The sequence below is a fragment of the Oncorhynchus kisutch genome, linkage group LG4, assembly GCF_002021735.2.
Source record: "Oncorhynchus kisutch isolate 150728-3 linkage group LG4, Okis_V2, whole genome shotgun sequence".
Lineage (NCBI taxonomy): Eukaryota > Metazoa > Chordata > Actinopteri > Salmoniformes > Salmonidae > Oncorhynchus > Oncorhynchus kisutch.
In genome coordinates, this window is record NC_034177.2 from 82,666,453 (window position 1) to 82,691,425 (window position 24,973).

At 40.6% G+C, this 24,973-nt stretch overlaps 2 protein-coding genes and 1 long non-coding RNA gene across 4 annotated transcripts; 2 read left to right on the top strand and 1 right to left on the bottom strand.

Annotated features, from left to right (window-relative positions):
- The first annotated feature begins 6,260 nt into the window (after positions 1 to 6,260).
- On the top strand, positions 6,261 to 14,036 carry LOC116373312 (CMRF35-like molecule 1). The gene is made up of 11 exons (XM_031821905.1): positions 6,261 to 6,266; positions 7,744 to 7,747; positions 7,867 to 8,049; positions 8,347 to 8,682; positions 8,852 to 8,963; positions 9,382 to 9,476; positions 9,690 to 9,730; positions 12,710 to 12,784; positions 12,992 to 13,075; positions 13,316 to 13,375; positions 13,711 to 14,036. Exons 1-11 carry the CDS (start codon positions 6,261 to 6,263, stop codon positions 13,732 to 13,734), a joined length of 1,020 nt encoding a protein of 339 aa, XP_031677765.1. The 3' UTR covers positions 13,735 to 14,036.
- A 5,771-nt stretch (positions 14,037 to 19,807) lies between these two features.
- LOC116374044 (uncharacterized) lies at positions 19,808 to 20,568 on the bottom strand. The gene is made up of 2 exons (XR_004209874.1): positions 20,519 to 20,568; positions 19,808 to 20,297 (listed from the first exon to the last, which is right to left on the bottom strand). It is a non-coding gene; the product is annotated as an uncharacterized LOC116374044 (long non-coding RNA).
- A 353-nt stretch (positions 20,569 to 20,921) lies between these two features.
- On the top strand, positions 20,922 to 24,469 carry LOC109886520 (polymeric immunoglobulin receptor). Of its 2 annotated transcripts, none has more exons than XM_031823838.1 (6): positions 20,922 to 21,184; positions 21,393 to 21,470; positions 21,729 to 22,061; positions 23,330 to 23,758; positions 23,972 to 24,035; positions 24,224 to 24,469. In XM_031823838.1, exons 2-6 carry the CDS (start codon positions 21,422 to 21,424, stop codon positions 24,324 to 24,326), a joined length of 978 nt encoding a protein of 325 aa, XP_031679698.1. In that variant the 5' UTR covers positions 20,922 to 21,184; positions 21,393 to 21,421; the 3' UTR covers positions 24,327 to 24,469. The 2 variants fall into 2 exon arrangements, with proteins under 2 accessions (XP_031679698.1, XP_020333766.2); XM_020478177.2 differs by having other exon boundaries at positions 20,925 to 21,184; positions 23,924 to 24,035.
- Positions 24,470 to 24,973: the final 504 nt, after the last annotated feature.

Below are 24,973 nucleotides of genomic sequence, written 5' to 3' on the forward strand. Positions count from 1 at the left end.
CTTTAAAAAACTTCTTAGGGATAGCCCCCTTTTTTTAAATGTTCGCCTAAATGACATACCCAAATCTAACTGCCTGTAGCTCAGGCCCTGAAGCAAGGAAATGCATATTATTGGTACAATTTGGAAGGAAACACTTTGAAGTTTGTGGAAATGTGAATTTAATGTAGGGGAATATAACACAATAGATCTGGTTGAAGAAAATACAAAGTTAAAACCAAATGGTGATTTTTTTACTACCATCTTTGAAATGCAAAAGAAAGGTCATTGTTAACCTCTTGAGTGTAGGGGGCAGTATTTTGATATTTGGATGAAAAACGTACCCAAATTAAACTTCCTATTTCTAAGGCCCAGAATCTAGAATATGCATATAATTGTCAGATTGGGATAGAAAACACTCTAAAGTTTCCAAAACGGTCAAAATATTGTCTGTGAGTATAACAGAACTGATATTGCAGGCGAAAACCTGAGGAAAATCAAACGAGTAAGTGGCCTTTATTTTGAAAGCTCCATGTTCCATAGTCTGCCTTCGCTCCATTTAAAGGGATATCAACCAGATTCATTTTCCTATGGCTTCCCCATGGTGTGAACAGTATTTAGACATAGTTTCAGGCTTTTATTTTGAAAAATGAGCGAGAAAGATCACATCGCGTCATTGTATGGCTGGGTGCCACCAGTGTTTTGTATGCGCAACAGCTTGAAGCAGTCATTTTCTCTCTCTCTCCTATTGAAGAAGCTACATTCCCGGGTTGATATATTATCGATTATATATTGTAAAAACAACCTGAGGATTGATTATAAAAAACGTTTGAAATGTTTCTACGAACATTACGGATACTATTTGGAATTTTCGTCTGTGATGTCGTGATCGCTCGAGCCTGTGGATTTCTGAACATAACGCGCCAACCAAATGGAGGTATTTTGGATATAGAAATAATCTTTATGGAACAAAAGGAACATTTATTGTTTAACTGGGAGTCCCATGAGTGCAAACATCCGAAGATCATCAAAGGTAAGCAATTAAATGTATTGCTTTTCTGACTTTCGTGACCAATCTGCTTGGCTGCTAGCCTTTTGTAATATTTTGTCTACTGAGAGAGATGTACTTACAAAAACGCTTGGTATGTATTACGGATATAGGTATCCTGTGAGTGTATCCTGTGTGTGTATTTCTTTTCTGTCCTTCTCCCCTCACAGGTGGCAATCATCATTCCCCAATCAGTCACCATGTGGTCATCAATCAGAAGACACACCTCCTGTTTCCATTACCCAATCACATCCACTCTCCCATTGTTTAAAAACACATTCAGTTGTTTCCTCTGGAGCTCGATCTCTCTGTTTTAATCTCTCTGTGTCGCTCGATCTCTCTGTGTTTCAATATCTCTGTGTCTCTCGCTCAATATCTCGCTCTCTATATCTCTCTCTCTCTCTCTTTGGATTGAGCTGTCTTTTGTTTTTGCAACTACATTTCACTTTGTCCCCACCTGTGAGTATTGTTTTGGTTATGGTGTTTGTTTGATGGTGGGAAAAGGGGGTACCAAGACAAGTTGCCCATGGGCATACATTACCCGTAGGAATACTTTGTCTAAGAACACTAGTTAGAACTGGGCGGACCACCCACTGTATTTTTGGTTAGTTAGCTAGCTGTTCTTAAAGCAGGTAGTCTAGCTTAGGGGTGTTTTTGGATAGTTATTATTTCTTTCCTTGGGTCCAGCTCAGCCCCTTTTCCGTAAAAAAACTATGAAAAAAGCATAATCTGAGAACGGCACTCAGAGCCCAATCCAGCCAGAGAAATATCCGCCATTTTGGAGTCAACAGAAGTTAGAAATAACACCATAAATACTCACTTACCTTTGATGATCTTCATCAGAAGGCACTCCCAGGAATTCCAGTTCGACAATAAATGACTGATTTGTTCCATAATGTTCCAAAAAGTCCATCATTTATGTCCAAATAGTCACTTGTTGTTAGCGTGTTCAGCCCTGTAATCCATCTTCATGAGGCACAGGCCCTTCGTCAAGACAGAAACTCGAAAAGTTCCTTTACAGTCCTTTAGAAACATGTCAAACGATTTATAGAATCAATCTTTAGGATGTTTTTAACATAAAACATCAACATGCTCTGCTCCGGTGCGGAGAGAAGTACCCACGCTGCTCGCGGAAATGGGGCCGGATAGAACGCCGTTCCCGGACTGGGCATCGGCGCCGAAGGCGGCTCCGGCCAGGGAGCTGAGTTGACCGACGTGCCGGTGCACCGGTGCAGAGGAAGACTCCTGCATTGGAGTAGGACTGGATGCCGTCCCTGGACTGGACATCGGCGCAGAGGAAGGCTCCTGCCCTGGAGCTTCTGGACTGTGGACCGTCGCAGGAGGTTCCGGACTGTGGACCGTCACAGGAGATTCCGGATTGTGGACCTTCTCAGGAGGTTCCGGACAGTGGACCATCTCAGGAGGTTCCGGACAGTGGACCGTCTCAGGAGGTTCAGGACTGTGGACCGTCACCGGAGGTTCCGGACTGTGGACCGTCTCCCGAGGTTCCGGACTGGGAACTGTCGCCGTCAGCTCTGGACTGGGAACTGTCGCCGTCAGCTCTGTACTGGGAACTGTCGCCGAAACTCTGGACTGGGAACTGTCGCCATCTGCTCTGGACTGGGAACTGTCACCGGAAGCTCTGGATTGGGAACTGTCGCAGGAAGCCTGGTGCGTGGGGCCGGCTCTGGTGGTACCTTAGGGCGAGCGCGAGGAGCAGGCACAGGATATACCAGACTGGGGAAACGCACTGGAGGCCTGATGCGTGGGGCCGGTACAGGTGGCACCGGACTCGTGACACGCACTTGAGGGAGAGTGCGAGGAGGAGGCACAGGACATACTGGGCTGTGGAGGCGCACTTGAGGGAGAGTGCGAGGAGCAGGCACAGGACGTACCAGCCTGGGGAGGCGCACTGGAGGACAGATGCGTGAAACTGGTGCATATGACACCGAACTGGTGTCACGCTCCTCAGCACGCCCGCTCTGCAGCGCTCTAATAGCCAACACCTCTCTCCGGAATCTTTGGTCGAGTTCCTCCTTCCACTCCCGGACTAGCTCCAGTTCACCCCTCTGCTTCGCCGACCACCCCGTGTGCTCCCCTCTAAAAATGTTGGGCTGTCTTTTGTGCTTTCTACCTGGCCGTGAACCCCGGCGTCGTCGCTGTCGTCCCTTCTCTTCTTGCGTCTCCCACCAAGGAAGGCGATCCTGTCCTGCCAGGATTTCCTCCCAAGTCCAGGATCCCTTCCCATCCAAAATCTCCTCCCAAGTCCATGATACTTTCTCCACCTGGGCACGCTGCTTGGTCCTGTTGTGGTGGGATCTTCTGTCACGATCGTTATAATGAATATCAGACCAAGGCGCAGCGTATGTAGAGTTCTACATGTTTATTAAATGACACTCACAAAAACAATAAACAAGAATAAACGATACGTGAAGCTCAAGCAGTGCTCACAGGCAACTACACAGAAACAAGATCCCACAAAACACAGTAGGAAAAGGCTGCATAAACATGATCCCCAATCAGAGACAACAATAAACAGCTGCCTCTGATTGGGAACAATACCATGCCAACATAGACATATAATAACCTAGATAACCCACTCTAGTCACACCCCGACCTAACCAACATAGAGAATAAAAGGCTCTCTATGGTCAGGGCGTGACATGTTATCTAACAAACAGTTGATCCTTTTAGATTGGATTGACAGCCTCTGGCATGGTAAGGCCTCTGTTTACCATATGGTCAACAAAGATGGCATGGACTTCATTAGACACAACAGTTCGCTGCCGTCAGCTCTCTCTCTCTCTCTCTAATGTCCACCTCTTTGACGGGGCCCATGCCCAGCTCTTTGACCTCTTTGATGGGGTCCATGACCAGCTCTTTGACCTCTTTCACGGGGTCCATGCCCACTTCTCTGACAGGCCCCTTGTCAAAGAGCTATTTGATTTCTTCCTGTCCCTTGCTGTCTATCTTGCTCCATGCTGAAACAATGCATGTGTTCACACACACCCTTTTATATGTTGACCAACTGTGGTTACCACTATGTGAAATCAATTAGAAATAATGAATAGTCATTATGTACGGTTATCATGTATTATACATGTCATTTAGATGTGTATATTGTACAAACACACATTTTATTTACGTAGTTCTCAATACCTATATATAGTAGACAGAACAATTAAAAATCTATAGGTTTTCCAAATGGTTAAGTGGTTCAAATTAACCCCAAAATCATAGTCACTACAATATATTTCAGCTTTCATCTATGTCTAAGGACTCTTTGGGACCAATAGTCACTACAATCCTGTTACTTTCTACTGGAAGATAGGCCACAAATGATTATAAAAATTTGATAATTGGGCGACATGCACCACATTCCCATTGGTAAAAATCTATTTTTCGGTATATAACAAACAGCGCCTTCAGAAATTTTTCAGGCCCCTTGACGTTATCCATATTTTGTTATGTTACAGCCATTTTCTAAAATGTATTCTAAATTGTTTTTATCCTCAGCAATCTACACACAAAACCCCATAAAATGTTTTTAGAAATGTTTGCAAATGTATTACAAATAAAAACAGAAATATCACGTTTACATAAGTATTCAGACCCTTTACTCAGTACTTTGTTGAAGCACCTTTGGCAGCAATTACAGCATTGAGTCTTCATAGGTATGACGCTACAAGCTTGACGCACCTGTATTTGGAGATCCTGGAGATCTTGTCAAACTCTTGTCAGGTTGGATGGGAAGCATTACTGCACAGATATTTTCAGATCTCTCTAGAGATGTTTGATCGGGTTCAAGTCCGGGCTCTGGCTGGGCCACTCAAGGACATTCAGAGACTTCTCCTGAAGTCACTCCTGCATTGTCTTGGCTGTGTGCTTATGGTCATTGTCCTCTTCAAAGGTGAACCATCGCCCCAGTCTGAGGTGCTGAGCACTCTGGAGCAGGTTTTCATCAAGGATCTCTCGGTACTTTGTTCCATTCATCTTTTCCTCGATCTTGACTAGTCTCCCAGTCTCTGTCACTGACAAACATCTCATTAGCATGATGCTACCACCACCAGGGCTTCACCGTAGGGATGGTGCCATGTTACCTCCAGACATGACACTGGGCATTCTGGAAGTTTCTCCCAACCCCACAGAGGAACTCTAGAGCTCTGTCAGAGTGACCATCGGGTTCTTGGTCACCTCCCTGACCAAGGCCCTTCTCCCCCTATTGCTGAGTTTGGCCGGGTGGCCAGCTATAGGAAGAACCTTGGTGGTTCTAAACTTCTTTCTTTTAAGAATGATGGAGGCCACTCTGTTCTTGGGGACCTTCAATGCTGCAGACATTTTTTGGTACCCTTCCCCAGATCTTCCCCAGATCTGTGCCTCAATCCAGATCTGTGACACAATCCTGTCTCATTGCTCTATAGACAATTCCTTCGACCTCATGGCTCTGACATGCAGTGTCAACTGTGGGACCTAATATAGACAGGTGTGAGCCTTTCCAAATCATGTCCAATCAATTGAATTGACCACAGGTGGACTCTATACCAGTTGTAGAAACATCTCACTGATGATCAATGGAAACAGGATGCACCTGAGTTCAATTTCATAGAGTCTCATAGCAAAGGGTCTGAAAACATATGTAATTAAGGTATTTCTGTTTATTATTTTTAATAGATTTGCTAAAATGTCTAAAACACTTGTTTCACTTTGTCATTATGGGGTATTGTGTGTAGATTGCTGAGCAAGGAGCTCACATCATGTTGTGACAATAAAATGTATTTTTAAAAATATTGTATTGCTTTCGTGCTATTTTCACATGTCTATGGCAACATTTCACAACTTTTAGTACAAAACTTAAAACAGATCATCAAAAATGCTGTTTTAACAAAACTCACATTTTCAAATGACTAAATACAACACACAAAATCACACAGTAACTTTTTCACCAAACCTAATCAGTGTTTCATTTAGAAATACCTTTCATATATAGTAATTGCCTTTCCACAATGCAATGCTCACAATACTTTTCATATTATTATCTCTAATTTGTTTAAATACATTTGACCATCACTTAATCCACCTACGTTTAATGTTTAACCACTTAACCATTTGGTAAACCTATAGATTTTTAATTGGTTTGTCTACTATATATGGATATTGAGAACTACATAAATAAAATGTGTGTTTGGACAGTATAAACATTTAAATGACATGTTCACAGATTTTAGAGAAACCACAAATGTCGGTAAATATAAGTGTCTTATATTGGCAGAAAGCTTAAATTCGTGTTAATATAACTGCACTGTCCAATTTACAGTAGCAATTACTGCAAAAAAATGGCATGCTATTGTTTGACGAGAGCTCCTAACAACAAAACACTTTTTTCAAAGCGATAGGTTTGATATATTCACCTCTGAAGGGAAATGTGTACTTATATTTGAAGTCTTGCTCTGATTTATCATCCAAAGGGTCCCAGAGTGAACATGACGTGTCTTTTTGTTAGATAAAATAATTTTTCTTATCCTAAAAAGGTCCATATAGCACACAAGATCGATTTTGTATTTCCACTCGTTCAATTTGCGAATAAAGGAATCAGTGAAAATCTCATTGTTTGAATGAGTCAAATTATGTTCATCTCTATTCCTCAGATATCCTAGAAGGTAACAATACTTCACTATTTCATTAGGGGTGTAGTATATCCTACAGGACACCATATTTGGTCAGAGAGTGACGCCTTCATGGCACGCCAATGAAGCGGGCGGCCATCACTTGAAGGACTGTATCTTTGTCAAATAAGCACCAATCGGGGTCAAACAAAGCTAGCTAGATAGCCAATGAGCTGGGCTTTACGGGAGTATCCGGAAACCCGTCTCGGTCACAAAATGTAGGCGCTAACCTTTTGCGAAGAGATGCCTTTTCCTTTTGGACACAACGTAAAAGAATATTCAGAGTTATGAAGTTATGAAAACTGGTTGTTTTGCAAATGTTGAATTTATAATATGGATACTAATACTTGGAAAGCTAAATCGATGTCCAAGTATACAGATTTGATGATATTCTTGCAGAAAAATGGAATATGAATGTGAATGTCCCCTTCACGATTTGCCCAAATGTACTTGGGGTCTTCTCACTAAAAGTATTCTTGTTCACTAATTTTTCAAGTGTTCCATCTGGAAATTTGCTTATACACTGCTGCCATCTTGTGGACACGATCTGAATTACAACCAGAGGGATCGCTTTAACAATGACCTTTCTTTTGCATTTCAAAGATGGAAGTAAAAAATCACCATTTGGTTTTAACTTTGTATTTTCTTCAACCAGATCTATTGTGTTATATTCCCCTACATTAAATTCACATTTCCACAAATATCAAAGTGTTTCCTTCCAAATTGTACCAAGAATATGCATATCCTTGCTTCAGGGCCTGAGCTACAGGCAGTTAGATTTGGGTATGTCATTTAGGCGAACATTTAAAAAAAAGGGGGCTATCCCTAAGAAGTTTTTTAAAGTAGTCTATATACTGCAGTGGTTCCTATCTGCCACTGAGGGGGGAATGTACACACAAACAGAAGCAGGAAGAGAGTTACAGACAGTGAAGTCTATTAACATTAGGAAGTAGAGTCATTCTAGCTGGTGCCTTGGTCCTTGACACACATTTGTGCTCAGGAACCATATAAATGTTAACTCTAATTTAAATGTGTTTTGTGTTGATGTGTCCACAGTGGGGTATGTTTCTGTGCAGACAGGAGGCTCCATCACCTTCCCATGTAGCTATGATCAGTACTACATAAACCATGTGAAATACTGGTGTAAAGGATTAGGTTGGGATGTATGTTCTTATGTAGTACGTACTGACCATCCTAAGAGCAGTGGTAAGACCTCAATATCTGATGACATCAACAAGAGAATCTTCACTGTGATCATGACTGACCTGGTGTCAAGGGACTCTAATACTTACAGGTGTGTTGTGGAGATCAATGGAGGAACAGATTTCATGATACAAAGGTTCTACCTGTCTGTCACTCCAGGTAAGATCCCTTCACTGCTTGTATCTAGTAAAGTAGAATGAATCATTCCTAGACAGAGCTATACTGTACATGTAGTTAAAACAAGATTATATTTTGTATCATGATGGAGTAACAGAACTAAGATTGTGAGGATAGTTACATTCTTCAAGAATCAATGACTATATATAATTATTATGAATTTAAAAGACCAACAATGGATGTACCAATCACAGAATGCAGCTTGAAGGAATTTATAAGGAGCCTGTTGTAAAAGCACTTTTTTCTTCTCTGAATTCTTGTTTTTTTACCTGTGTTCAGGTACTCCAGAACTCTATGTGGAACAACAGGAAGTGTCTGGAGTAGAAGGAGGGAGTGTCACTGTCTGTTGTTACTATAGTAACTCTGGAGACATGAAGTGGTGCAGGATGGGTGGTGATTGTGTGAGTGGGTTTTCTGGGACTTTAAATGGAACATCAGTGACATTAACGCGGACTAGTGATGCCAACAACAGAACAGTCTTTACAGTGACTATGAGTGGACTGAAGATGGAGAACACTGACTGGTATTGGTGTAGAGTTGGAGAACTAGAGATGCCTGTTCACATCACTGTCAGTCAACAAACTGCAACACAGAGAACCTCTAAGATGACCTCAAGTTAGTAGATCAATCACATACTTTATGATCAATGTGATTCACTTTGTTTTATCCACTGGTATCATCTGGAACTAATTGTAATATGAACTATGAATGTGATGTTGCTATACAACCTGACTATCTGGTTTACCATTAACTTCATTGATGATATTGTTGTTTTACCTCACAGCAACCCAAGATCCAACCCCTCAACAACCCTCTGCCTCTCCAACTGCTGAGCCTGTTCAGACTGACAACACAAGTCAAGGAGCTGAGGGGAACATGGAGGAAGTCCACCAGAGGTTATTATCACTCCTTCAGATGTTTTATCCCACATGTTGTTAGATAATATGAACTCAGAGAAACATTACAATTCCATCATACACTACAACAGTTAATGCTAACCAAACACCCTCCCTAAATGCATATAGAGACTGTTATCACTTCCTCCTGGGTAGAACGTCTCTGTGGTTGCCTTGTGAGAAGTAGCAGCATTATTGTGTTATACTCACTCATGTGCAAGGACAAGTTGCAAACTTAATAAATAGTCCTAATCTCAATAATAATCATATCTCTTCATTTGCATGGTCAACTTCCACACATGTGAACAGATAAATCATTGTTCCATGTATCACAACAAGTGCATACAACAAATGAACAATTTATAATGATCTATTTTAATTGTATTTTAATTTCAAGTTCGTATATGTAATCCATCAGGTCCATAGATGTGAAAGTCCTACTCATCTCTCTGGGCATGTTGGTGGTGGTGACAGCTGGTATCCTAGTAACGTGGAATATGTGGAGAAGGCATAGTAAGTAGTCATTTTATGTGAATATAAAAAAGGAGAATAGTTTAGAAAATACTAAATGTATTGATATTGTGACCAACAGTATATTTCTTGCCTGTGATTCATCTTGAATGACAGAAAACATTTGGAGGAATTGTCTTTAAGAAACCCATTCAGAGGTATTATTGTACTATAACAAACTCAGAAGTTACTGACATCTCCCTCTCTTTATTCCAGAGGACAATAAGGCCAAGGACCAGACAACAAACAACTCAGTGGTAGGATACACTTCTTTAATTGTATTATTTTCAAACATCTGCAAATCTGTTCTTGATTTGGGATCATCTACCATTTGACTCCAGCGTTACCTGTTCAGTTGATCATCAATGAGTTGACATAAAAGGTCCCATATTCTAACTGAACCCAAGCTCTTACAGTGCTCAATATGTTGAAAAATGTTGTGAATACTGTCAGTTCACTAAATATACACCTGACTGCATCATATCATTGGAAACAAACTGTGGTTAAGGTGGTAAATAGACATGTCCTGTTTCTCTTGGCTATTTATTTCTTTGCAGTCTGCTGACCCTGAGCAGGACATTACATACAGCACAGTGACCCACACCAGAGAAACAGCACCGCAGGTACAAACTGAATAAACCTAGTTTTGGTCTGTGGTGATCTTGGACTAGTACCAATCACTCCATCTTCGCAGTGAGCTGGGGTTCTCTCTCTCTCTCTCCCCCCCTCTTTCTCTCTCTCTTTCTCCTCTCTCTCTCTCTCTCCTCCTCTCTCTCTCTCTCTTTCTCTCTCTCTCACTCTCTCTTTCTATTTCTCTCCTCCTCTTTCTTTCTCTCTCTTTTTCTCATTCTTTTTCTCTCTCTCTTTCTCCTCCATCTCTGAAGTGTGAGCTGGGGTTCTCTCTCTCTCTCCCCCCCCTCTCTCTCTCTCTCTCTCTCTTTCTCTCTCTCTTTCTCCTCTCTCTCTCTCTCCTCCTCTCTCTCTCTCTCTCTCTCTTTCTCTCTCTCCTCCTCTCTCACTCTCTCTTTCTATCTCTCTCCTCCTCTTTCTTTCTCTCTCTCTCTCTCTCTTTCTCTCTCTTTTTCTCATTATTTTTCTCTCTCTCTTTCTCCTCCATCTCTGAAGTGTGAGCTGGGGTACTCTCTCTCTCTCTCTCCCTCTCTCTCTCTTTCTCTCTCTCTCTTTCTCCTCCATCTCTGAAGTGTGAGCTGGGGGTACTCTCTCTCTCTCTCTCTCCCTCTCTCTCTCTCTCTCTCTCTCTCCCTCTCTCTTTCTCCTTCATCTCTGAAGTGTGAGCTGGGGTTCTCTCTCTCTCTCTCTCTCAATTCAATTCAAAGGGCTTTATTGAAATGGGAAACATATGTTAGCAATGCCAAAGTAAATGAAATAGATAATAAACAAAAGTGAAATAAACCATATAAATTACAGTAAATGTTACATTAACAGAAGTTCCAAAAGAATAAAGACATTTCAAATGTCATGTGGTGGCTACATACAGTGTTGTAACGATGTGCAAATTGTACAAAAAGTAAAAAATTGAAAATAAATAAACATAAATATGGGTTGTATTTACAATGGTGTTTGTTCTTCACAGTTTGACCTTTTCTTGTGGCAACAGGTCACAAATGTTGTCGCTGTGATGGCACACTGGTATTTCACCCAGTAGATATGGCAGCTTATCAAACAAAACAAACTAAATATATCCTTTGTGGATCTGTGTAACCTGAGGGAATTATGTGTCTCTAATATTGTCATACATTTGGCAGGAGGTTAGGAAATGCAGCTCAGTTTCCATCTCATTTTGTGGGCAGTATGCACATAGCCCATCTTGTCTTGAGAGCCAGGTCTGCCTTTAGGAGCCTTTCTCAATAGCAAGGCTTTGCTCACTGAGTCTGTACATAGTCAAATATTTCTTTAGGTGATGGCTTTGTTATGGAAGGTTTGGGAATCGCTTCCTTTTAGGTAGTTGTAGAATTTATCGTCTCTTTTCTGGATTTTCATAAATAGCGGTATCGGCCTAATTCTGCTCAGCATGCATTATTTGGTGTTTTACGTTGTACACAGAAGATATTCTTGCAATATTCTGCATGTCTGTCCCATTGTGTGAATTTTTGGTTGGTGAGCAGACCCCAGAATTTACAACCACGAAAGGCTCTATAACTGATTCAACTACTTTTAGCTAGATCCTAATTGGTATGTCTAATTTTATGTTCCTTTTGATGGCATTGAAGGCCCTTCTTGCCTTGTCTCTAAGATCGTTAACAGCTTTCTGGAAGTTACTGTGGTGCTGATGTTTAGGCCAAGGTATGTATAGTTTGGGTGCTCTAGGGCGGTGTCAAGATGGAATTTGTATTTGTTGTCCTGTCAACTGGACTTTTTTTGGAACTCCATTATTTGTCGTCTTACTGAGATTTATTATCATTATTGTGCAGAATGTCTGACAGAATCTGTGCAGAAAATCTAGGTGCTGCTGTAGGCCCTCTGTGGTTGAGGACAGAAGCACCAGATAATCAGCAAACAGTAGACATTTGACTTCAGATTCAAGTAGAGTGAGTCCGGGTGCTGCAGACTTTCCTCGTGCCCTCGCCAATTCGTTGATATATATGTTGAAGAGGTTGGGGCTTAAGCTGCATCCCTGTCTCACCCCCCGGCCCTGTGGAAGAAATGTGTGTTTTTTTTGTACATGGATTTTACGTCATTTTTTTCACGCAACACCACTTTCCTTCAATTTGTACAGCAGGCCCTCATGCCAAATTGATTCCAAAGCTTTTTTGAAACTAACAAGAATTTGAAGAAGAATTTACCTTTGTTTTGGTTTGTTTGTTTGTCGATTAGGGTGTACAGGGTAAATACGTTGTCTGTCATACCGTAATTTGGTAAAAAGCCAATTTGACATTTGCTCGGTACATTATTGTTCTGTAGTGTATTTTTGTCCAGGAAATTGTTGAAAAGGGATTGAATTTGTCTTGCCTAATTGTTTTATGGTAGATTTCCACAATACTTTCCTTCCATCTATAGCATTTCTTAATATTATTCAGGTCCTTTGGCTTTGATGTGCTGAGTGCTTCTTGTCTAGTTCTGGCATTTAGGTTGCCACAGACTAGTCCATGTCCCTGGGCCTGGAAATGGTTGATCTCCTCCTCTAGGGTGAGCAAAGTGAGCTGAGCATCTGAAGTTCCGGGTCTCTTCCAATGCATGTAGCCATGTGTTTATCTTCTGTGCTGTCCATTTCTCAGAGCCCAAACCCAGGGAGCCACCATGACGTGATGTACAGCACTGTGATGCCTGATCAGTTCAGGACAGAAGAGAAGGTCAACATATGGCTACAAGCATCTCGACTCTTAGACAACATTATTGCTGTTACTCATAAAGCGTCATAGCCTTGGCAAATGTGCATCTGTTTAGAAAACAATTGTATTTCCACTATCACTTTCTGTCTTGGAACAAGCAATAGGTAAATGTACACTATAACAGTATAACAAAACGTTTTTGTTACTTGGGCGTCTCTCTACCAACAGGATCCATTTCCTGAAGCTGAGGATGATGTCACATACAGCACTGTCATCCTCCAGCACAAGACCCAACTAAAAGGACAGACCAAGGTAAAGCTGTTCTACTGATTCTCCACAGCTAGTATTATGTTATCAGAAACAACAGTCAGTGTTAATATAGTCATGGTTACGTCACCATTATAGCTGTAGGCCTAATATATCAACTTTATGTTACATATCACAATTATAACTGTCTACACCTTTAATTTCACAGAGAAGTGTGTTTTATAGTGTATCTCCATCATGACAGAACTGTCCCTGTTCACCTCTCTACCTGTTCCTCCTCTGTAGTCAGCAGAACCAGATGATAATGTGGTCTACAGCTCACTAGCTCTACAGGTGACCACACAGGTCAGTGTTGGTGTCTCCTCTGTCTGTTGTACCAGATGATGCTGATCTCTCAACAAAGATACAGACAACGCCACATTACTATGTGTACTAAACATCACTCTTTAACCACACAAATCTTTCTTAGTCTTTTTTTTTGCTGCATGTAAAATGTTATAATCACATTGTGACCAGCTAAACTATTGTTATCAGTGTGTATCCATAACATTACAGTGTGGACTGCACCTGGGTTTAGGGTGACGTTGCCCCTAGATGATGATCTTGGGTCAGATTTTTTTTTTTAACTAGTGGAAATGTCACAATGGAGATTGTGACTGAATGTTTCACTTCCTCTCCAGCAGAGGGCAGCAGCAGCACAGTAGTGACTGACAGAGAAGACCTTCCTTTTACTGGAAGGACAGAACACTCCTCTCTCCTTGGTCACAACATCTGTCTGCCTCCAATATGATTCTGTCATTCCTCTTAACCCATCCCAAGAAGACACCTCTATCCTTTAGTGTAATAAACTACTGAAGGCAGTCTGCTGTGTTTGTTCTGATTATCATCACATTTCTGTTATTAGTTATGTTCCACCACCTTTCCCCTTGTCTCTTATTTCTTACATCATGATCTTATTGATCTAGTTTAATGTCCTATGGCTGTAACTAATCATGATCAAACGTGTATTAAGATGTTAGTATAGACAGCTACTATGTATAATAACTACTGTACTGCAATAATAAAATGTACTATACATATTAAACAATGGACATTGAGGTTTCAATGCAATTGTTACATCTATTTATAGCAACTATTTGTAGGAATTACACAAACATTTTATTTTTGCAAATCATGTTATATTTATTGGGAATCATTGTACTTATTAATATTTAGGTATGGGGGTAATTGTCTGCATTATTTTCAATCCCCCATATATTATTTTGTAAATATATACAGTACTGTATATATATATATATATATATATATACATATTTACAAATGGACAACAACACTTAGGCTTCTATATCCTGCTTTTACATACTATATACATTTTACTGTCACAGTATATTTGACATTAGTTGTATTTTGTTTGTTTTTAGTCCTTCAGCTCCCCTCTACCCCTCCCCTCTATCACTCCCCCTCCCCTCTACCCCTCCCCTCTACCCTTCCCCTAAACTCCTCCCCTCAAACCCTCCCATCTATCTCAGTGTTGATTTATATTTGCCATATATTTTCCAACTGTGCCGTTTCATAAAAGTTATAAACCTATATACAAAATCAGAACTGTTTGTGGTCGCCATTGAAAACTCACGTGTCCTGGTCTCTGTCTGCCCAAAATAAATGATGAACCCAAGTGGAGAGTTGAAGGACACATGTAAAGGAGTTCCCGGGGTTCAAACCAAATCTGTTAAAGTATGAGGGAGGGGGGTTATTAACAGTGGGGCATTTATCATAGGTTACTGTTTAAGTTCCCTACGTTGGTATCCATCAACATTTTACTTTGATTAATTTATGGCACCTTTTATTAAGTCATTTTGAATATTATTTGTAATTTTGAATGTATTGTTTTTTTAAATTGAATTTGAAGGATTCTGTAGGAGGGGCTATGGCAATTTAAAGGCTGGGGTTGAGCTCGTCCCAGAACCGGAGACGTGGGCAGACCATGATAAGTAGATTCCATTAGCTTCCATAGCCACAGAGTCAGATTCCACAGCCACAGAGTCAGATTCCGTAGCCACATCTTATTAAAGGTTAGGGTTAAGGTTAACAGTGTGGTTAGGTTAGGGTTAAGGTTAACAGTGTGGTTAGGTTAGGGTTAAGGTATAACAGTGTGGTTAGGTTAACAATGTGGTTAGGTTAGGGTTAAGTTTAACAGTGTGGTTAGGTTAGGGTTAAGTTTAACAGTGTGGTTAGGTTAGGGTTAAGGTTAACAGTGTGGTTAGGTTAACAATGTGGTTAGGTTAGGGTTAAGTTTAACAGTGTGGTTAGGTCAGGGATAAAGTCAAGTTTAAAATCAAATTTTAAGAAGATCAAATGTAGAAATGGGCGGGATTAATGACTTTCTGGGTATGGAATCTAGTGATGACCCGAGTGGAGTGGTGGTCTAAGGCACTGCATCTAAGTTCAAGAGGTGTCACTACAGTCCCCGGTTCGAATCCAGGCTGTATTACATCTGGCTATGATAGGGAGTCCCATAGGGCAGTGCACAATGGGCCAAGCATCGTCTGAGTTTGGCCGGGGCAGCCCATCATTGTAAATAAGAATTTGTTCTTAACTGACTTGCCTAGTTAAATAAAAAATAAAAATCCTACATTCATGTGCCTGTCAAAATTTCACATTTTTGGTGTCGGAAATACGACTTTGTTTCATTCATGTGCTATTTGGTGATTTGGTCAGAACAATTCTTCAACCAGTAAGAGTTTAGCTACCTTGATATTGACAATATGGTCAATCTAATTACATTACAAATTACATACTGATGAGGCTGTAGTGGTCAAAAACGGATTTGTTGTCATCTTTTGGTTGAAAACGTTCCTAGGTCAGTGGTGAAACGTCACAACTCGGCAACTCAGGCAACAACATTTTCTAATTTTCCTCTTGTAATTCCGACTTGGAGGATCATTCAAGTGAAACTACCCAGTCAGAACTAGGAATTGCACAGAACTCCGAAAGCACATGAACGTGGCAATGAACCTTTGGTAAAGAAGCGTGCAGTGTTTAGCCCAGGGACGTCACTAGAGATTACTGGATAGGGGGGCAAAGCCTCTTTTAGGGGGGTCTGGCATATTCCCTCCGTTCCGTTTATTGTTAGCTAGCAGTCTCAAGCCACGGAAGTAGCTAAGGTTAACTTAAATGTTAGCTACAAGTAGGCCTAACTGTGCATGTACACTACATAGCGCTAAATTGAGGCGTGCAGCTTAGGCCGCCCCTTGTGACTCGCTTGTGGGCGTGCTGGAAGCATATGGCAGCACGTTTCGATTGTGCGTCAAGAATTCAGCATAGCAAGTTTGTATGAAGATCTGGTTATTAAATGGGTACACAGTTAATTGGGATAGGGGGCAGCATTTTCACTTTTGGATGAATAGCGTGCCCAGAGTGAACTGCCTCCTACTCTGTCTCCGGTACTAATATATGCATATTATTATTATAAACACCAAGGGACCACGCAGCCATCATACCGCTCAGGAAGGAGACGTTCTGTCTCCTAGAGATGAACATACTTTGGTGCAAAAAGTGCAAATCAATCCCAGAACAACAGCAAAGGACCTTGTGAATATGCTGGAGGAAATGGGTACAAAATTATCTATATTCACAGTAAACCGAGTCCTATATCGTCACAACTTGAAAGACCGCTCAGCAAGGAAGAAGCCACTGCTCCAAAACTGCCATAAAAAAAGCCAGACTACGGTTTGCAATTGCACATGGGGACAAAGATTGTACTTTCTGGAGAAATGTCCTCTGGTCTGATGAAACAAAAAATAGAACTGTTTGGCTAATGACTAGAGGTCGACCGATCATGATTTTTCAACGCCGAAACCGATTATTGGAGGACCAAAAAAATCCGATACCAATTCAAATCTGCCAATTTTTTTTATTATGTAAATATATATTTGTAATAATGACAATTACAACAATACTGAATTATCACTTTTTTATATTAACTAAATATAATACATCAATAAAATCAATTTAGTCACAAATAAATAATGAAACATGTTCAATTTGGTTTAAATAATGCAAAAACAAAGTGTTGGAGAAGAAAGTAAAAGTGCAATATGTGCCATGTAAAAAAGCTAACGTTTAAGTTCCTTGCTCAGAACATATGAAAGCTGGTGGTTCCTTTTAACATGAGTCTTCAATATTCCCAGGTAAGAGGTTTTAGGTTGTAGTTAATATAGTATTTATAGGACTATTTCTCTCTATACCATTTGTATTTCATTAACCTTTTGACTATTGGATGTTCTTATAGGCACTATAGTATTGCCAGCCTAATCTCGGGAGTTGATAGGCTTGAGGTCATAAACAGTGCAATGCTTGAAGCACAGCGAAGAGCTGCTGGCAAATGCAGTAAAGTGCTGTTTGAATGAATGCATACGAACCTGCTGCTGCCTACTACTGCTCAGTCAGACTGCTCTATCAAATATCAAATCATAGACTTAATTATAATAACACACAGAAATATGAGCCTTAGGTCATTAAAAAAATATATATATATTTATTTATATAGCCCTTCGTACATCAGCTGATATCTCAAAGTGCTGTACAGAAACCCAGCCTAAAACCCCAAACAGCAAGCAATGCAGGTGTAGAAGCACGGTGGCTAGGAAAAACTCCCTAGAAAGGCCAATACCTAGGAAGAAACCTAGAGAGGAACCAGGCTATGTGGGGTGGCCAGTCCTCTTCTGGCTGTGCCGGGTGGAGATTATAACAGAACATGGCCAAGATGTTCAAATGTTCATAAATGACCAGCATGGTCGAATAATAATAAGGCAGAACAGTTGAAACTAGAGCAGCAGCACAGTCAGGTGGAAGTTGAAACTGGAGCAGCAGCATGGCCAGGTGGACTGGGGACAGCAAGGAGTCATCATGTCAGGTAGTCCTGGGGCATGGTCCTAGGGCTCAGGTCCTCCGAGAGAGAGAAAGAAAGAGAGAAGGAGAGAATTAGAGAACGCACACTTAGATTCACACAGGACACCGAATAGGACAGGAGAAGTACTCCAGATATAACAAACTGACCCCAGCCCCCCGACACATAAACTACTGCAGCATAAATACTGGAGGCTGAGACATTAATATGGTCAAATCCAGACACTATCATTTCGAAAACAAAATGTTTATTCTTTCAGTGAAATACAGAACCGTTCCGTATTTTATCTAATGGGTGGCATCCATAAATCGAAATATTGCTGTTAGATTGCACAACCTTCAATGTTATGTCATAATTATGTACAATTCTGGCAAATTAATTACGGTCTTTGTTAGGAAGAAATGGTATTCACACAGTTCACAACGAGCCAGGCGGCCCAAACTGCTGCATATACCCTGACTCTACTTGCACAAAATGCAAGAGAAGTGACACAAATCAATTCATGTTGGCAGGCAATATTAACTAAATATGCAGGTTTAAAAATATATACTTGTGTATTGACTTTAAAGAAAGGCATTGATGTTTATGGTTAGGTACATTGGTGCAAAGACCGTGCTTTTTTCACGAAAAGACAGCGCTTGTTAAATCATCACCTGTTTGGCGAAGTAGGCTGTGATTCGATGATAAATTAACAGGCACCGCATCGATTATATGCAACGTAGGACAAGCTAGATAAACTAGTAATATCATCAACCATGTGTAGTTAACTAGTGATTATGTTAAGATTGATTGTTTTTTTTATATAAGATAAGTTTAATGCTAGCTAGCAACATACCTTGGCTCCTTGCTGCACTCGCGTAACAGGTAGTCCGCCTGCCATGCTGTCTCCTCGTGGAGTGCAATGTAATCTCCCATAATCGTTGTCAAAATATGGCGATTACCGATGGTGATGGTTATGAAAACTTGAAATCGGCCCTAATTAATCGCCCATTCCGATTAATCGGTCGACGTCTAATAATGACCATCGTTATGTTTGGAGGAAAAAGGGGGAGGCTTGCAAGCCGAAGAACACCATCCCAACCATGAAGCATGGAGGTGGCAGCATCACGTTGTGGGGATGCTTTGCTGCAGGAGGGACTGGTGCACTTCACAAAATAGATGGCATCATGTGGAAGAAAAATTGTGTGGCTATATTGAAGCAACATCTCAAGACATCAGTCAGAAAGTTAAAGCTTGGTCGCAAATGGGTCTTCTGAATGGACAATGACCACAAGCACACTTCCAAAGTTGTGGCAAAATGGCTTAAGGACAACAAAGTCAAGGTATTGGAGTGGCATTCACAAAGCCCTGACCTCAATCCCATAGACAATTTGTGGGCAGAACTGAAAAAGCATGTGCGAGAAAGGAGGCCTACAAACCTGACCCAGTTACACCAGCTCTGCCAGGAGAAATGGGTCAAAATTCACCCAACAAATTGTGGGAAGCTTATGGAAGGCTACCCGAAATGTTTGACACAAGTTAAATAATTCAATGGCAATGCTACCAAATACTAATTGAGTGTATGCAAACTTCTGACCCACTGGGATGTGATGAAAGAAATAAAAGCTGAAATAAATCATTCTCTCAACTATTATTCTGACATTTCACATTCTTAAAATAATGTGGTGAATCTATGTGACCTAAAACAGGGAATTTTTACTAGGATTAAATGTCAGGAATTCTGAAAAACTGAGTTTAAATGTATTTGGCTAAGGTGTATGTAAACGTCCGACTTCAACTGTACATGCAGACACAGCGTCAAATTCAAAGACTGGAATTTGATACTCCTGGTATTGGATATGACTGAAAAATAATGTCAAAGACAATCATACCTAAACTGCACATTTATTTTCCAAGGTAGAGTACGTACATGATCAGTGAATATATTAAAATGTACAGGCTACAATGTGGGGATCTCATGTATTTCCTTGGCACAAAGTTATATTATATTCTACTAAATCCATAGGCTTCATTAATGTCATTCAGACTGTTTTGAAGTTGATACAACTGGCTATGATAGCTGAGGTTCATTGCTAGTTTCTGAACTAATAAGTATACCAAACGTTTGGGTCCATACACAGATCGGCTAGATAGCTAGCTACACATCCATAGAGGCATAGAGGTATTTTAATCTGCCACTGCACAATAAGCAAGAACACAGCAAGCTGCGTTATTTCATATATCTGCATGGCAAATATCAGCAAGACAAGCTTACAAAATTGTACATTGAATTTGCAGTAAATTCTTAAGCTAGCTAGATTCTATACATCCACTGTTTCACAAGACGACCGCCTGGTTTGCTGGTTGTTTCAGGAGTCCCTAAAACATTAAACAGAATTACAATTTCATACTCATGTCATAACACCCATAAAGCTAACCAGCTAGCTGGCTAATGTTAGCTAGTCAGCTAGCTTGATAAATCGCGATTTCGTAAATTAACTTTACAATAAAAATATGCATAATCGTTTGTCTCTACATTAACATATTCCTGTCAACTGTACATTTGTTGCATTATTCATTATGACGTTCCAATCACTTACATGTGTTTCCATTCTAGTATTTTTGTCAGCCATCTTTCCTGAAGAATAACAGTCACTAGAGCGCCAGCAGCCTCCCCCAGGTCCTAGCACCTACTAAATTGGATTTTAAATTGCGATGGAAATGTTGACGAAAAAAGAAGAAATCACACAGAAAATATATTGTTTGATATATAGATTTATTTAGGGGGGGGGGCTCATTAAGTGGCGAGCAAGAAAAATGAGCGTCCACAAACTTCTTGTAAAATAAACCAATAGTAACTCCACACCACCCGCTGCCTCCACTCTAGTAGTGCAGGGTCAACCAACCCTACAGTAGAGGTAGGCTGTTTTATCAACATGTAATGTAATGAGTTAACCTGAAACCTGTAGTCTTGTGGTACATCAGCTTCCTGAGCTACTGCTGATGAGCTACCTTACAGGACAATGTGGTTTTGAGATGCATCTATGACCAGGGTTTATTTCCTCGACACAGACAATGTTTATTGTTTCTTTTTCTATTCCTTTTTAGGCTTTTAAGACAGAGGCTTCGTATCTGAATTTTGTGTAAATACCTTAAAATCACAGACTGTATCGTGGTAGATCTAATCATTGTTTTACTTTGAAGCTGATTTTAAGTCTGGTCTGTGGAGATATTGGTCTAACTTTATTGGGGGAAAAATACATCAAGTAAGTACATAAATAAAGAATTGAAATTATTTTATGTGAATAAATCAAACCATATCAGTTGTATTGACTGATCCACAGAATGTATTGTTACCAGCCAATCAGGGGCATGTTCACTTAAACAGAAGCAGAAAGAAGGGTACAGACAGTGATGTGTATAGGAGACATTGTCGTTGGTGCCTCTTCCCTTGACACATACATTTGTGTACAGTTTGTACCACACAGAAAGACATACCACACATGGCTCCTCATCTCTCCCTCCTCCTAGTCATCTTCTCCAGACTCTCAGGTACTGGTAAAATGTTTTTATGAATTGATAAAGTCTCATGTTTCTGTGCACTGCTGCTTGAAGTCAGGTACTGGCTATGCTGAAACCCTGAAGACAAAATATTAGCTAGCTTATATATTGAGCCCACACTCATCCCGGCCATACCCGCCATGTTGTGCACTTCTCACTCCTACTGGTGTCCTGAATGGGTAATTGGTAGACAACCTTATCAGTCGACCGAAAGGAGTCTAAAAGTGTTTTCTGTTGCTGTGTCTGCAGGTACTCAGGCAGGAGCGTACGGTGTGTCAACTGTGAGTAAGGTGTCTGTGAAGACAGGAAACTACATCACCATCCCATGTCGCTATGATCAGAGATACATACAATATGTCAAATACTGGTGTCAAGGAGATTACTGGAATTCTTGTTCTGCTCTTGTACGCACGGACCAACCAAAGATATCTGGGACAGTGTCCATCTCTGATGATGTCACCCGAAGAATCTTCTCTGTTAACATGACTGATCTGCAGCCAGAGGACTCTGGGTATTACTGGTGTGCTGTGGAGACTGCAGGACGAGATCAAAATACATACTTGCACCTGTCAGTCACCACAGGTTAGCCCTCCATACCTCTCCTCAATCACACTGTGTTTGATCATCATAGAGAGCTGACTTAGAGAGTACAACTTGGTCTTGTCTTTTATACACTATAGTAATACTTGCAGGTCACATGCCATCATCCTTTGGTTAATTTGTTCAGTATGACACAGCTATGTAGCTATTGATTTGGGGAAGACTGTTTTAAGGCTCTAAATACAATGCATTTACATGGTTATACATACAGGCAGACACAATGTAAATATGGATTGGGTTTATATTGTAGGTATACATTGTTACACTGTGGAGAACAGAAACACTTTATTATGAAGGGTGCCTACATAAGGACGTCATAACACATTCATAAGACATGCATAATGAATTCTAAATCACAACCTAATGTTCATATTTTTGTTAAGTCACAGTATTGTCACTTTCATATGCCTAACGCAACAAAAAAAAGAGTTCCCAAACCCAGAGATCCACCATGATGTGACATACAGCACTGTGATGCCTGATCAGTTCAGGACAGAACAGAAGGTCAGCATTTTATATATACTGTATTTCCACAACATGAGGTTGGAAAAATACTGTGAAATTGTGAAAATGATGATTATTCCCTTTTAGTGTTGAGCTGTTTGAAAAGACCGCCTGAAATGTCAGCCTGTTTTGGTGGGATGGAGTTGTGGCATTCCATGGTGACATCACCATGCAGTAAATTAGTTATTATAAACTGGTTGGTTCGAGCCCTGAATGCTGATTGGCTGACAGATGTGGTATATCATACCGTTTACCACGGGTATGACGAAACATTTATTTTTACTGCACTAATTACATTGGTAAACAGTTTTTAATAGTAAAAAGGCACCTCAGGGGTTTGGTATATGGCTAATATACCACAAGCCCCTGTATCCAGGCATTGCGTAAGAACATCCCTCAGCCATGGTATATTGGCCATATACCACACCCCCTTGTGCCTTTTTGCTTAAAGACCAATAAGAAAGAGGTCTCCAAAGCTCTCTACCAAGAACAGCTAATGAGGGATGAGCCTGGATAAATGTAACCACTCAGAGCTAACCGGTGCACCTGGCACCTACTACCATACCGTTTTCAAAAGCACTTAAAGCTTTTGTCTTGCCCATACACATCCATGTCTCAATTGTCTCAAGGTTTAAAAATCATTTAACCTGTCACCTCTTCTTCATCTACACTGATTGAAGTTGATTTATGATATGACATGTGTTGCTTCTCCCTTGGTGAATTTGTGACTGTACCTCTGTGTTCAGGTACACCAGAACTCTATGTGGACCAACAGGAAGTTTCTGGAGTAGAAGGAGGGAGTGTCACTGTCCGTTGTTACTATAGTAACACTGTGGTTAAGAAGTGGTTGTGGTGTAAGATGGGTATCTACTATGTCCCCTTGGTGGGGAGATATTCAGGGATTTTAGATGGAACATCAGTGACATCACAGCAGACCATTGATCACAACAACAGACACATTTTAACAGTGACTCTGAATGGATTGAATATGGGAGATACTGGCTGGTACTGGTGTTCCAGAGGAGACCTACAGATGCCTGTTCACATCACTGTCAATCAACTGACCACAACACAGAGTACCACACCTGCCTCCACCACCACTCCTACCCCCTCTTCCACCATCATCATCTCCACTGTTAATCAACTGACCACAACACAGACTGACACCATCATTAGTAAGTAATGAGACCAGTTATAACCAAAAATAGTGGAATGAATCTTTCAAATTCACAGAATCCAACAGAAGTAATTTTGTTAATTTAAAGCATTACCATCTCACGCTGAAATTGTGTCACTTCAACACTAATAAATTACATACGGAAACTGTTGCACCTTGACAGACAAGCAGACCACTGAAGACATCTCTCTGACCTCGCCCACATCTGTAGATCCTGCTGTCTCCTCTTCCACCTCTCAGGCCCCAGTCAACAACACACACCATGTAGCCCAGGGGTAAGTGTACACTACCACCTCTAACCGGTACTCTACAAGCAAAAAGGTCATTTATTTAAATGTCAATTATTGGATTAATGAATTGTGTTGTTTTAAAATTACTTTAAAAAATGTCCCAGGTATGCCTCATATGTCTGTTTGAAATTTGCAGAGTATCATGTCCTCAAAGCAGTGTTGTTCTTCTACAGATGGGAGAGAACACTCTTCTACCTTCCAAAAACTGTTAATGCAGTGCTCTTCATCCTGTGCAACGTCATTGCTGTGGTGAAGTTCAGGGCAACCCGACTCTGAGGTGAAACAGGAAGAGTAGAAACTAGATTTATTTAGCATTTGCACATTTTTCATTGCGGTATATGTCTTTATCTTCTTCACCTTCTCCAGCTTTAATGGAATATTTAAATGATTTGCTAATAAACCTATTTTACTGTTATCAAGATCATCTGTCACCAAAATCTGTGAAATTCCGTGAATGAAAATCTGAAATTCTGATGTATCGAAGTTATTTGCTCTGTTGGATACAACAAGTGTTTAACAAGATGTCATAGCATGACTTAGTTTACCAGAAACCTGCAGCCTTGTGGTACAGCAGCTTCCTGAGATACCTAACAGTTTAGGTTGGAGGACATCTGTGGTTTTGAGCTGCGTCTATGACCAGGGGTTGATCTCTAAGTGGAAGGATGTCATCACTCCATCTCTGTAGCTCATGTGCTCTTAATTCTATACATGTCTTTGTTTAATCACTAGTGACCTATTTTCCAGCAGAGGGTAACAGTGACTCTTGATCCCAAAGAGCCCTTGGAGAAAGCTGGAAGCTGAAATGCAATAGATGCTATCTTCCACTGAGGGGGGCATGTACACGAAAAATGTTTAGCTTTCTTCAGGATAAAACACACACACGTATATGTTTTACAATCTTTGTGTGTACAACGAAATGTAAG

Coding starts and splice junctions, on each gene's coding strand:
- LOC116373312 (XM_031821905.1), top strand. Junction 8,683..8,851: donor AACCTCTAAGATGACCTCAA/GTTAGTAGATCA, acceptor TTTACCTCACAG/CAACCCAAGATCCAACCCCT. Junction 13,076..13,315: donor AACTAAAAGGACAGACCAAG/GTAAAGCTGTTC, acceptor CCTCCTCTGTAG/TCAGCAGAACCAGATGATAA.
- LOC109886520 (XM_020478177.2), top strand. CDS start 21,422: ATGGCTCCTCATCTCTCCCTCCTCCTAGTCATCTTCTCCAGACTCTCA. Junction 23,759..23,923: donor ACAGACTGACACCATCATTA/GTAAGTAATGAG, acceptor GCACCTTGACAG/ACAAGCAGACCACTGAAGAC. Junction 24,036..24,223: donor ACACACCATGTAGCCCAGGG/GTAAGTGTACAC, acceptor GTTCTTCTACAG/ATGGGAGAGAACACTCTTCT.